Below are 13355 nucleotides of genomic sequence, written 5' to 3'. Positions count from 1 at the left end.
TCTGTTACTGTATCCTATTCATTTATTTGTTTTCTGTATTAAGATATTCATGGAAAATTAAATTTCATGTCACATTCATAATTTTTTCTATTCTCCATACATGTATATTGCAAAATTTACAAAAAACAAAACCAGTCTCTAGCATTTATTACACATGAGGATTTTGCAAACCTTCAACAATCAAAATTGTATAATGTTAGTGACTCCTTTGGAAACTTGATTGTCTCTTATCAGAAGTTCACCTTTACTTTCTTCTTAACATCGAGATACAATGTACATGCAATAATCAAATTTCAAATGAAAGGTCGTGGGCAATGTCATTTATATATGTTTTCCTCTGTCAATGAAAACTCTCATCTGAAGCTTATGCTACCAGTCAATTTCTACACGAGTCTCTTCTATTTTCTGACCACATATCTTGGCTTACTTCTTCTTCTTGATGAGTGCCCTACTAGCCTTCATCCTGTCTTCTAGTTCATCTTCATCCAGCTCCACCTTCTTCTTTAACACTCTCTCTTTTGGAACTCTGTGTCGAGCGAGCAGTATCTGTCTCTTCCTCTCGTGTGACAATATTAACTCCTCCTTCTCGGCTAATTCGGCCATTTTAACCTGAATTTCCTCTTGTTTTCTTCTCCTCTCTTCTTCTCTCATTTCTTTTTTATACAGATCTGCCATCTCTGTTTTCCATATCTGATATTTCTGTTTCTGGGTATCAATATCTTGTTTCTGTAAATCTGGGATTTGTCCTTTGATGTTATTCAAAATGTAGGTATATATATCATCGTCTGTTATCCCATCAAAGGATTTAAGTTCCTCCACAAGTTTCTGGAAAGGATATAAAAATCTATCAAATAGATATTCTCCAAGTCCTAAACTGTGTTTTCATTAAATCTTTTAACCAGTCTAATGCAAATTAGGTCTTTTGAACAGGTGTATATAGATCACTACACAAAAGAACTGAAAAGGTCAATCTAAGGTATTATTAGATCTTTTATTTAGTAATATATGTGAGACTCATCAAAGGATATATAGTCAAACATTATCTCATATTTGATGGGACTGAGATTAAACTTTGAGATATGAAGAATTTGAGAAAACAAGGTTAAAAAAACAAAGAAAAAGTTATTGGTACTGCCAGATCATTCCCAGGTATCCCTGGTAATCGAGATAACGAAGTTAAAATCAACTGTAATTTTTTTGATTAGGTTGGCTATTAACCAGGGCACACATTTTTGCTTTACTAAATATTACACTCCCTCCAATAAAGTAACAATTTGGTACAACACGGTATATACCCTCCAATTTTTGACATCAAATGATAACTTGTCTACATTCATAACCTTGAAAATCAAGTACATGTGATAAATTTGAAAATTCTAAATGAGGCCTACCTCAAACCTTTCTATACAGGCTGCTTTCTCTTCCTCTGTAAGGTACAGTTTCCTGGCCTGGTATTCGATGGTCTGTTGTCCGAGATCTAATTCTTCCTCTTCTGGGTCTCTGGTGGGGCTCCAGTCTAAATGGTTTCTAAATGTCTCAATCTAAAACCAAGTCAAATACATGTAATACACAGCTGTTCCATAAACTTTGTATTATAAAATTATTTGCCCAAATTTGTTTAGAAAATGGTTTCTAAATGTATCAATCTGAAATGAAGTCAATAATTCTTTCTTAAACTTTCCATGCCAAAATTATTTACCAAGATTTGTTTAGAAAATGATTTCCAAATACTAAATGAAACTGCATTACTTTATTTGAAACAGTCATCAGAAAATTTATTCTCATGCAGGCTTCTTAGAAAATTTATACCTGACTTTGGCATAAAACAGGTGCTTTAGTTGTTTTGCCCTCTGCTATCCAGCTTTCCAGTAAATCCAGGGCTTTGTTGAACTTGTTATAAAGACCCAGACCCACGAACTGTAGAGATTGACTTATTAAGTCTTTCTTAGAAGAGTTTTCATCACATATCACATTTGCTTTTCCGAGAAAATGCAAAGATTTTCCTAGTCTGAAATGTTCTTTCTGGATATCAAAATGATCGTCATACACGGGGCGATGCACAATTTTCACTCTTACCCACTCTTCATCCTAAAGAGAAGTTATTTTTTTATGTTAAAAAAATATTCTTAACACAGTTACATTTTAGGATATCCATATGCCTTGTTAAGGTATTCATATTCTTTGTTAGGATATTCATATTCCTTGTTAGGTTATTCATATTCCTTTCATCAAGACATACATGTACATATTCCCTTTCAGAAAATTACTTAAATAGCAAATTTGCATATTGGGATAATTCATGATTAGTCTAACAAAAGTCAGACATTTTTTCATATCTTATCCACTATTAAACACTTATAAATATGCTTTTATAGAGCAAATTTTAAAAACAATCCTCAACTACGGTATCTTGTGTGAAATTTTTAAGAAAAATGAGAATGTTCCATTTACAAAGTAAAGTTTATTGATTATTTGCTGTTAAATGCAAAGTCAGCAGTATTTCAGCCAAATAAAAATTGATGTCCTGTGACCAGTTTTTAAAGTGTTTTGGTTTCTCTTTTTCGAATACCAGAAAAACAATCTTTTCTTGTGCCAAGAAGGGTTGCGATCCTTGACACCGTTCAACGTCCCATATCTTATGGACTGAAGTAAAAATTGACAGTGTAGGTGATGACCAAAATATAAAGTTTAACAGTAAACTCACTGATGAGAAATTATGCATTTCTGATTTTACCTACCTCAGCAGTGAGAACTGGGTCTTCTTCTGGTTGAATGTCTGCAATGTCTTGTAAACGTTTTATACAGCAGTACAACGACAGACAGTTTGTAAGAGCATGACTTGTGTCTTCTTGGAACATCATTTCATAAGCAACTTCGGCTGCCTCTGTTGACAAAGATAATACTTCATAAACTTAATACTTTTGTGCATTGATTACAGTAAAACACGCTTGTAGCAAACACACAGTAAATTCACACTTACTGCAATGTAATTTTCATTCCCACTGGGTTTAAGTCAAAACTTAACAGAAATATCAAATTACATATATAAAAAAGCAAAATCACTCATTCCTGGCACTTTGCTATAAGTGTGTTTTACTGTACAGTTAAAAGAAGAAACCATCTGAAATTTTTTGGAAGAAAAATTTATGATGCCTTTACCTTGTATTAAGTTCTTCTGTAGAAAATGGCTCATCAACAGGTTGGCTGTATAAAAATCCAGAAGTAGGCCATAGCCCAGCTGTAAGAAAAAAGGGACTATTTTGTACAGATTGAATAGCCCTCTTCCCACAAATTATACATGTTCCTTCTCTGAAACTTTGATTCTTGGTAAATTACAATCAATATTATTTTTTGAAAGAGGATTGAAGTTGAATTCTTTTATCTCTCACCTTGTCTTTGATGAGAGGCACAAGGCGTTGTGCAATGTCCAAATCTATGTAGGATCTAACAATAGCATTCACAATGGAGTCTCGGACTGGGTAAGCATCGTCTGAATGTCTAAACCTGTAGCATGACAAATTAAAGACTAAGCATAATACAGGTAATTCCATTTTGTCTGTATCCTTTCAATAGCTACATTTTTTTTCTATTAAAAATATATACATTTAACAGCTTGGAGCAATTCAATTTCAGGACTTTTTGCACAGGCATTTGTTCTTGTGTCCCGTCTAGAGTCTTAAGATGTATCGAGGTAATTTTCGAGGAATAAATGAGTGGTTTACAATAAACAGGCTCAACCAGAGACATCTGAAATGATTTATTTGAGAAGAAAAAAAAGTCTCTCCATGCAAACGATGTCAAAAGTAAGTTAATGATTGATATATTAACAAAATACGAGCTTGAAGTGGGGGTGCCTGAAATGAGTTAGGTACCTTGTGGAAAGAAAAAGAAGGGGGTGACCCCATATATGAAACAAGTGCCTGTGACTTTTTGGCATAATGTATGATTACTCTAACAACAAACTTTATAAAACCTACAAAGTATTACAACAAAATAATATATTCCTCCTCCAAGCTTAAGTCTTTCTTGATTATCCCTTATGTCCCCCACCACTCCCCTTCCTCATACCTGTACATGATGTCTTCTACAAGCTCCATATTCTCTGGAGAAATATTCTTCAAGCTGTTTACAAACTAAAAACAGACAAACTACAATTACAACTTATAAGACCTCTAAGTTAAAGTAAAACAATATTTAATTCCATTCCTGTGTGCTCTACTTTAATCTAAATTATATACGTTTTTAACAGAATTTTATTTACCATTTCCATGTCTATAAGGCTACTTCGACCAAATTTCTCAAAGTTTTCAACCATTTTTACTGATAATCGACCTGAAAAAAAGTGGAATTTCAAGATTTATAAAAAAGATTCTTTGTTCCCTTACAACAAAATGAGAGATAGATAGATGAAGAGAGAGAGAGAGAGACATCACATGAACCAGAAGTCTCTAATGAGACTGTAGCTCTACTGGTTTGTACTTAAAACAAGGGAAGAGGAAAGTAGCACTTGGACTTGAAACTATGCAATAGCAATAAATAGAGAAATGATCCTTGTTTATAAGTTTCTTTTTGTAGCAAGATTTACTGCAATCAGACTATAACTGTAGGAGCTAGGAGTAGCCTTTTGCAAGAATTTTACAGAAATTTCTATTTTTAGTCACAGTGGCAACACCGTTCATCAAAATCAAAAACCCATAAATAAAATTAGGTATCTTATTGTAGTCTACTTGTGTTCCAAGTCAAAAACCTATATATTCAAGAATTATGTATCTCAGTGTAGTCCTCTTGTCTGCCAAGTTATACTGAAGCCAGACCAAAACTGTAGGGGCAGTAGCGTTTTGTGTTTTCACAGAAATTTCTATTTTTAGTAACTGTGGCAACACCAGTAGAGCCAAAAACAATATCATATGTAAACAGTGCTACATGCATGTTTGTTTAGTTTATAAGAAATCCTTGAACAGTATAAATGTTGTTATAGTCTTGCACTATTTGGCATATGCTGAACAGTGATTCAAAAACCTACCAAATGGGACATTTTCCACTGTAGATGGCCATCTGTTCTCCCAAGTATCTTGCATTGCATATTCTCTGGATAGAAAATGGCGTTGGGAGACTAACGACGAGAAAAGAAAAATCATTACAAAGTTTTAATTGTTTTACTCCTCCTTTGTTCTTGGATACTTTTCTTTCCTTTATCACAGAGACCAGGGGTCTGTTTTACAAAAGAACTTACAACTAAAACCAAAAACTTAAGTTGATTGTAAAATTTTGCAAAATTAAAGATTCTGTTTGAAATTGCTAGCGTAAAAATAACTTACTACGTTCCTTTTAAATAGATTAAAACCGCTTTCAATATAATGTAAATTGAAAAGTTAAAAGCAGAATTGAATTTTGGTCTTGGTTGTTAGTTCTTTTGTAAAACAGGCCCCAGAGACATAAATATCATTTTATTTATGCCTTTGTCAGAGAGCTGACATAAAATTTTAGACTGTATCTGACTGTTAGAGGTAATTCGAGATGCAGGTATTTCAGCACAACATTAACATCTTTACAATACAATAGTTTGAGAAATGTGGATTTTTAACCATCTCTAGAGAAAGTTACATCACATTACCATGTTTAAATCTATTGCAAGCATTGCATAATACAAGAGATTGTCGACAATGTCGCCACATGTTGTGAAAGTGAAAGTAGTCAGCAGTAAACTATAGATAGCTCGTTCATATCTTTATTCCATTAAATGTGACGTTCTATCATTCGTTTTCACCTAGTGACAATTTCACTGACAAATATATATAATTACATGTATATCAGAAAGTGGATCTTATAAACCTTTATAAATATTATTCGCTTTTTCCTTTGGTCTTTTTTTCTCTGTTTTGTTCAGATTTGTTTTTGTTTTGCTGTTGCCTTTAAGGCGCGGATCCAGGAATTTTTTCCAGGGGGTGGGGTGGGGGTGGGGTTTCACCCCGGTAAAAAAAAAAATTAAAAAAAACCCTTAATTCCCTTCCCAAACGTATTAATCCCAGAATTTTTTTGTCAAGCAACCCCCCCCTAAAATCCATTTCCCAAACGTGAAAAAGACCTATATTTCGTGGTGTTCATGGTGGGGTCCACGTTTTCTAAGTGTGTGTGTGGGGGGGGGGGGGTCCTAAGTCATTTTTATTTGCTTCAGTAAATACTTTTAATAATTCTGCAAATTCCAGGGGAGGGGTCGATCCAGACCCCCCCCCCCCTAGATCCACGCATGCCTTTTATAATTTTATTTTTGTTTGTTTATTCCGGCAATAAAGTACATGTATATCATTCAGACTGAGAGGATAAATATTCTTTGTTTTCTTTCAAGGAGAGATTTAAATGTTTTCAAGAAACTTTGAGATTTTATCATATGTTTTTGTATATGTATAATAAAATAAAGCCCATACCAATTAAGAAATCCTTTCCGGGTTTCGGGAGATACTTTAAAGAAGTTCTTTTTATTCTAAAGAATGGTACATCCCAAAAGATATCATTCACAAAGAGGTTAAAAAAGGATCAATTTTTTTTTTAATATAAGACCAACTTAACCTGAATGTTGAGAATTTCATAATTGAATTGGGGATTGTAACAGTGCTAAATGTTGCCTACAAGAATTTTAAAAAATAAAACAAATATTCAATATATACATGTAGGTACATGTATATGTCCATCCCGGCCCTATCCTGGAATAGAGTTCAGACCTCAGATAGACATGTCATTCACAATTAAGATGTATTAGTTGTATAGATACAGTAAATACTATAACTGACATATTCCACCCTTGGGGTTTGACCTGTAAAACAATTTTGGTAGAAATCTACTTACTCAACATTATCATGCTAACAGTAAGCCTGCTTAATTTCCAAAGAAAAGAATAAGACTACTCCTGAAGGTGCAAGGTGCAAGGTTGTATGATTTTTAAGATTCTATTCCCACCAGCCTTTAGTTAAGGTCTAAAAGGAAGTTTGAAGCACGGATTTGAAGTTCTCAATTTTTGTTCCCTACTTCATCGATTGATGCTTGCCTTTTCCTTGCCTTTTTTGAATTCAGTATATTTATTGCTAACTACGCCACTGAATTATGCTTTCACCATGTCAGAAAAGCTGATAATTTTATGAACAACTGAAAACGATTACATGTTTACCAACTATATCGATAGGTTGTAAATAATCCGTCCCCATGAGTACAACACGTGGACGGTTCACAACCTTTTATAGAGCTAAATTAAAGTGGGGAATTGACACGAAAAAGAATGCCTAAGACGTCTTTTTGTGATTATTGCATGAGAAAAAGTACACATTGCGATTACCAGAACACTATATAGTGTCTGGTCCACACCGCTATTTCGCTATCCTCGGGAGACCAGTACACCAACAGACATGTGGACAATAGCTCTTCTTCTTCTTGTCGGAGGTTTGTCATTTTACTTTTGCAGGATTATTGTAAATGAGATTTATCATATGTATAAATGTTAAGATGGTTTCTTTTCAACCAGAAAAAGACAAGAATATATTTGCATCAAAGTCGGTAAGATTTTGAAACTAAAAACGCTTGTGCTCATATTACACACACATATCCTAAAACCCCAATTATTTTTTAAATAAAGGTGGACAATTTTTTAGTGACATTGTTCCTGAGAATTTTATTCACCCTAGAGAAATCTAAATATTCTCACAATGAAAGTTTTTCGTTTAGTTTGTTCCGCCTTACCCATGAACAAGATTGTTGGGGGATCAAATGCTACCCCTAACGACTGGCCCTGGCAGATTTCCTTGCAGTTCCAGGGTTCCACTGGTGGCTATGGGCACATCTGTGGCGCCTCCCTCATCTCTGAAAATTACGCCTTGACCGCCGCACACTGTGTGTCACACGAGTACGTACCATGTATTTAGTTTTTACAATACTTCAAGTCCCTTTTTAGCCACTCTCTATTCATTTCAGACTGCATGTAAATAAATAAATATTTTTTTATTGAATTGCATGTATAGAAATAAAAATCGCAAATTAAAGTCTGATTTCATGCGCACCTTTTGTTTGTCGTTAAGGGTTCATTGTCCCTCTGTTTACTCATATAAAAATGTGTTTTAATGCTTAAGATTCTCCTGAAGAAATCCAATTTATAATTAAATGCACATAACTTCAACATTCTTTGTGGGGCAAAATTTGAGAGAAAATTCATTTTTAAACGAGTTTATGAAATTCAAACATAGAATGACCATATCTTATTCGCTGCTTTATATAGTGATATAGTGATAATCTGATGATTGTTGCGCATATCGAGATTTATCGTGGCTTATAGAAGTTTCTCAAAACTCTCCGTTTTCTGTTTCAGCACGACCATCTCTAAATATAGACTGCTTCTAGGGGAACATCAGTTCAGTGTCACCTCAGGAAATGAACAGACCATCACTCTGTCAAACATCTTAATGGTCTCTCTCGAGAAAAAAAAATTATTCTGGAAAAGTTCAAGAAGACAATATTCTTTAATAGAAATACTCTAAAGCATTAACAGGACAACATATCTGTCTTCTTCACGCATTGTAAAATATTTCTCAGCTGTTTTTAAGTGTACATTGGTTTTCTTCTACTTAGCATCCGCAATACAGTGATAGCGCCGGAGGATTTCCCAATGACATTGCCATCCTTAGACTGTCTTCCCCCGCAAAATTGAATGAATTCGTCAAAGTGGCAACCCTACCCTCCTCTACCAGTACTTCCTTCTACAACGGAAGAACTTGTTACATTACCGGATGGGGGCGTCTCACTGGAGGTACGGACTTGTTAATGAAGAAGGGGGGGGGGGTCGAGAGAGGGGGTATAGGCAATGTGTGAATATCATATAATGGGTAACTTCTGTGATTGCCCAATTTTCGCGATTTTTTTTTTGTCTGATCAATTACATTCAATCATTGTTATTGAGCTAGATTAAGTAATAAATCAACCCATTTTGTTATATATTAAGGCGGAGATCTCCCCGATACTCTGCAAGAAGCCCAGACCACAGTTATGTCCCATAGTAACTGTCGAAGTGCCCTTGGTATCTCGGGACTTCTCTACCTCCAGGAGGGGCCACATGTCTGTGTCTACACCGGCAGCAACGGAGCATGTAACGTAAGTTAAAGACTTCCTAAGGGAGAAAAATTTTAATTTTGCAGTTTTCAAGCCGTGCCCCACCCCCATCCCCTCGTATATTTTTGCTTTTGTTAAGAAATGACTGTTTGGTCCCACCCCCTTTCCCAACTCCAAATGAAATCGCTTCCCATAAGCCCGAGTTTTCATTAATATGTCCATACGTTTTCTGTCAGGTATAACTTTCTATAAATGTACAAGCAAACAATAACTACTACACAAGTAAAATTTAAGTGTTTAAGTGTGCAGTCTATTTCCTATTTATTGTTAATTATTTTACCTTTTTCTCTCCGAACATCGTCGGATACCCACGGGTGACCTCGTCTGTGATGAGCAAAAGAGGAGATCACCCGCGAGTATCCGACGATGCTCTCCGAAATGAGTTATTTGATATTTTCTGTTTAGGGAGACTCTGGTGGCCCCCTGGTCTGTGACGTCAACGGTGCCTGGGAATTGGCTGGTGCCACTTCCTGGGGTCTCCAGAATTGCCCCACCTCTAGTCCCTCTGTCTACGCCCGCGTATCCAACTACCTGAGCTGGATCAGACAGAATACAGACTTGTAATAACTCGGATTCTCCCAGGAGTCTTGTGCCGTTTTTATTGGAATAAAGTACAAGGAATTCATTTATTTGTGTTTTGTCTTTCCTCACATAAAAAGACGAGGTTGACTTTTGGCAACCTTGTGCGGAAAAAAATCTTTCGGATAGTCTTGCTGTCACTTATTGATTTTATTAAATTCATTCATTAGTGAGAGCCAACACAGCTCTTATAGAAGAATACTTCACCCCGATATTTTTTTTTCTTCTTTGGTATGAGTGTTTCACTTGATTTGGTTCCTGCATAAGTTCAGGAGAACAATTTGACAGAAAATATTTACAAACCTTAAGTTCCTCTAAATTACAATTCCAAAACGGAATGGACATAATATAAACGCAATGTAGAAATAACCATCAACTGAAAGTAATTTAAACGATCACATGTAAAGGGGCTGCATTGGGCTGGAAATATATTAATTTCACAGCTTCATAGAGCAATGTAAAATAAGAGTTAAGTGACAAGTGTCACGAAAACATTATTTTAAGATTGCGTTTGAAAATCCACGCTGTCTTTGTCGGACTGGTGTGTATATATTCTCTTTAGAGAAGTGGACAGGCTTTCGCCTACATCCACAGGCGAAAGCCTGTCCACTTCTCTAAAGAGAATAGTGTGTACACTAGACAAAATTGCTAACGCACCACCTAAATAAATTAACATTTTTCTTTTCAAAACTTGCTTATGATGTTTTTGATATATTATTATGTTACTTTAATAAACAAGAGGCCCATGGGCCACATCGCTCACCTGAGCACATTGGCTAGGAAAAAAGCACAAATCACTTCATTATTGAAAAGTTTAAAGGGGGGGGGGGGGGGGCTTGGATTTTGAACTACCTGAGGATGCTTCCATATCAATATAACAAATGGCTTTGCTGTTCTTGAGCAGAAGATTTTTAAAGATTTTTTTCCTATACATTCCCTTGTTAAAACGTTGATCCCCCATTGTGGCCCCACCCTAACCCTGGGGGTCATGATTCAAACAAAGTTAAATCTACACTATCTGAGAATGCTTCCATATCAATATGACTTTACAAAGCTTTGCTGTTCTTGAGAAGAAGACTTTTCAAGTTTTTTTTCTGTATATTCCTATGTAAAACTTTGATCGCCCATTGTGGCCCCACCCTATCCCCAGGGGTCATGATTTGATACAAACTTGAATCTGAACTACCTGAGGATGAATCCACATCAATATGACTAATTGTGGCTTTGTTGTTCTTGAGAAGAAAATTTTTAAAGATTTTTTTCCTATATATTCCCTTGTTAAAACGTTGATTCCCCATTGTGGCCCCACCCTAACCCTGGGGGTCATGATTCGAACAAAGTTAAATCTACACTATCTGAGAATGCTTCCATATCAATATGACTTAACAAGGCTTTGATGTTCTTGAGAAGGAGATTTTTCTGTTGTTGGAAAGATTTTTTCCTATATATTCCTATGTAAAACGTTGACCCCCCCATTGTAGCCCCACTCTAACCCTGGGGGTCATGATTCGAACAAAGTTAAATCTACACTATCTGAGAATGCTTCCATATCAATATGACTTAACAAGGCTTTGTTGTTCTTGAGAAGAAGATTTTTCAAGATTTTTTTCTATATATTCCTATGTAAAACTTTGATCCCCCATTGTGGCCCCACCCTAACCCTGGGGGTCATGATTCAAACAAATTTAAATCTACACTATCTGATAATGCTTCCATATCAATATGACTTAACAAAGCTTTGCTGTTCCTGAGAAAAAGATTTTTCAAGTTTTTTTTCTGTACATTCCTATGTAAACTTTGATCGCCGACTGTGGCCCCACCCTAACCCTGGGGGTCATGATTCAAACAAAGTTAAATCTACACTACCTGAGGATGAATCCACATCAATATGACTAATTGTGGCTTTGTTGTTCTTGAGAAGAAGATTTTTCAAGATTTTCTTCTATATATTCCTATGTAAAACTTTGATTCCCCATTGTGGCCCCACCCTACCCCCGGGGGTCATGATTTGAACAAATTTGAATCTGCACTACCTGAGGATGATTCCATATCAATATGACTAATTGTGGCTTTGTTGTTCTTGAGAAGAAGATTTTTCAAGATTTTTTTCTATATATTCCTATGTAAAACTTTGATCCCCCATTGTGGCCCCACCCTACCCCTGGGGGTCATGATTTGAACAAACTTGAATCTACACTACCTGAGGATGATTCCATATCAATATGACTAATCGTGGCTTAGTTGTTCTTGAGAAGAAGATTTTTAAAGATTTATTCCTTTATATTCCTATGTAAAACTTTGACCCCCCATTGTGGCCCCACCCTACCCCAGGGGGTCATGATTTGAACAAACTTGAATCTACACTATGTAATGAAGGTCTCACATAAGTTTCAACTTTTACAGCCCATTGGTTCTTGAGAAGAAGATTTTTAAAAGATACCACTAAATTTTCACAAATTCTTAATTAGCTCCCCTTGAAAGAGGGGGTGGCCCTTCATTTGAAAAAACTTGAATCCCCTTCACGCAAGGATGCTTTGTGGCAAGTTTGGTTGAAATTGGCCCAGTGGTTCTGGAGAAGAAGTCGAAAATGTGAAAAGTTTACAGACAGACAGACAGACGGACAGACGGACGATGGACAAAATGTGATCAGAAAAGCTCACTTGAGCCTTCGGCTCAGGTGAGCTAAAAATGAGACATTTAAATGCTTTAACTGATAAATAACAACAATGTTTACTGAAGCGTAACCACTTCAAAGAAAAAATTAAAATCATATCCATACTTTTTTGTTGGAAAAAATTTCTAATTTCTTCTTTTTGGTTGTGTTCTTTATGCTTGTACTAATTAAAAACTCAGAAAAAAAGTTGCAACGTATGGTGCTTTTGACTCTAGAAGAGCGTGCTAAGGCAGTCAGTATGGTGTCTGCAGGGGGTTCCTTTGAAGAAATTTGTGAAAAATTAAAAGAATTAAATGATTATGAATTTCTCTGGTGGAAAATTGTTGAAAATGAATTAACGATCATAAAAATCTTTACAGTAGATATCGCCGGCATTAAGTGAGCACCACACAATAATTTCAAGATTGTTCCACAAAATTGGGGCAAGTGGAAGTTGGGTGGATTTGGTAGGGACACCAAGGCACTAGATGACTACTAAGCGATATGGCAGTCAATCAGGGTATATCATTTGATTTTAAAGTGGGAGACTGCTCCCGTCGCAACGTCACGGACCACCATCGGTAATCACCAACTTCATATCTTGGCAAAAACGGTGCGCAGTGCACGTCGGGAAATTGGTTTTCGGACAAGAAGGTCCTTTAAGGGTCTTGACATGACATCAAGACATTTGTCAATCCAACTGTTTTGGAAAAGATGGCATATTTTATATACTAGTACCAATCAGGAAAATGATCAATTCACAAATAAGAATAATAAGTGGTGCGTTAGCAATTTTGCCTGGTGTATATAGTACATTGTAACTCTGCAAGCTGAAGCTCTGCTGAAGAGCAGGTATCAGACATTATATTATCCGACTGAAGTAAATATTTTTATGGTCTACCTATCACTATCAGACTCTTCCTGATATATATTTTTTTTTAAGATTTAAGGCATCAAGTCTACCAACAGGTTTCAA

The 13355-nt window shown here is 35.7% G+C and overlaps 2 protein-coding genes across 2 annotated transcripts; one reads left to right on the top strand and one right to left on the bottom strand.

Moving 5' to 3' along the window:
* Positions 1 to 131: 131 nt before the first annotated feature.
* LOC133201488 (small ribosomal subunit protein mS27-like) lies at positions 132 to 5721 on the bottom strand. Its single transcript, XM_061337290.1, has 10 exons — positions 5615 to 5721; positions 5024 to 5113; positions 4262 to 4332; positions 4069 to 4133; positions 3390 to 3504; positions 3160 to 3238; positions 2739 to 2884; positions 1810 to 2088; positions 1392 to 1541; positions 132 to 825 (listed from the first exon to the last, which is right to left on the bottom strand). Exons 1-10 carry the CDS (start codon positions 5673 to 5675, stop codon positions 424 to 426), a joined length of 1458 nt encoding a protein of 485 aa, XP_061193274.1. The 5' UTR covers positions 5676 to 5721; the 3' UTR covers positions 132 to 423.
* Positions 5722 to 7397: 1676 nt separating this feature from the next.
* On the top strand, positions 7398 to 9776 carry LOC133174570 (elastase-1-like). Its single transcript, XM_061309680.1, has 6 exons — positions 7398 to 7431; positions 7714 to 7891; positions 8351 to 8447; positions 8611 to 8788; positions 8981 to 9129; positions 9553 to 9776. The coding sequence occupies exons 1-6, from the start codon at positions 7398 to 7400 to the stop codon at positions 9709 to 9711; spliced, it is 795 nt and encodes a 264-aa protein (XP_061165664.1). The 3' UTR covers positions 9712 to 9776.
* Positions 9777 to 13355: the final 3579 nt, after the last annotated feature.

Source organism: Saccostrea echinata, unplaced genomic scaffold, assembly GCF_033153115.1.
Source record: "Saccostrea echinata isolate AGI-Se365-2 ecotype Australia unplaced genomic scaffold, CSIRO_AGI_Sech_v1 ptg000002l, whole genome shotgun sequence".
NCBI classification, from domain to species: domain Eukaryota; kingdom Metazoa; phylum Mollusca; class Bivalvia; order Ostreida; family Ostreidae; genus Saccostrea; species Saccostrea echinata.
The sequence above is the reverse complement of the archived record's forward strand: the minus strand, read 5'-3'. Positions and strand labels throughout refer to the sequence as shown.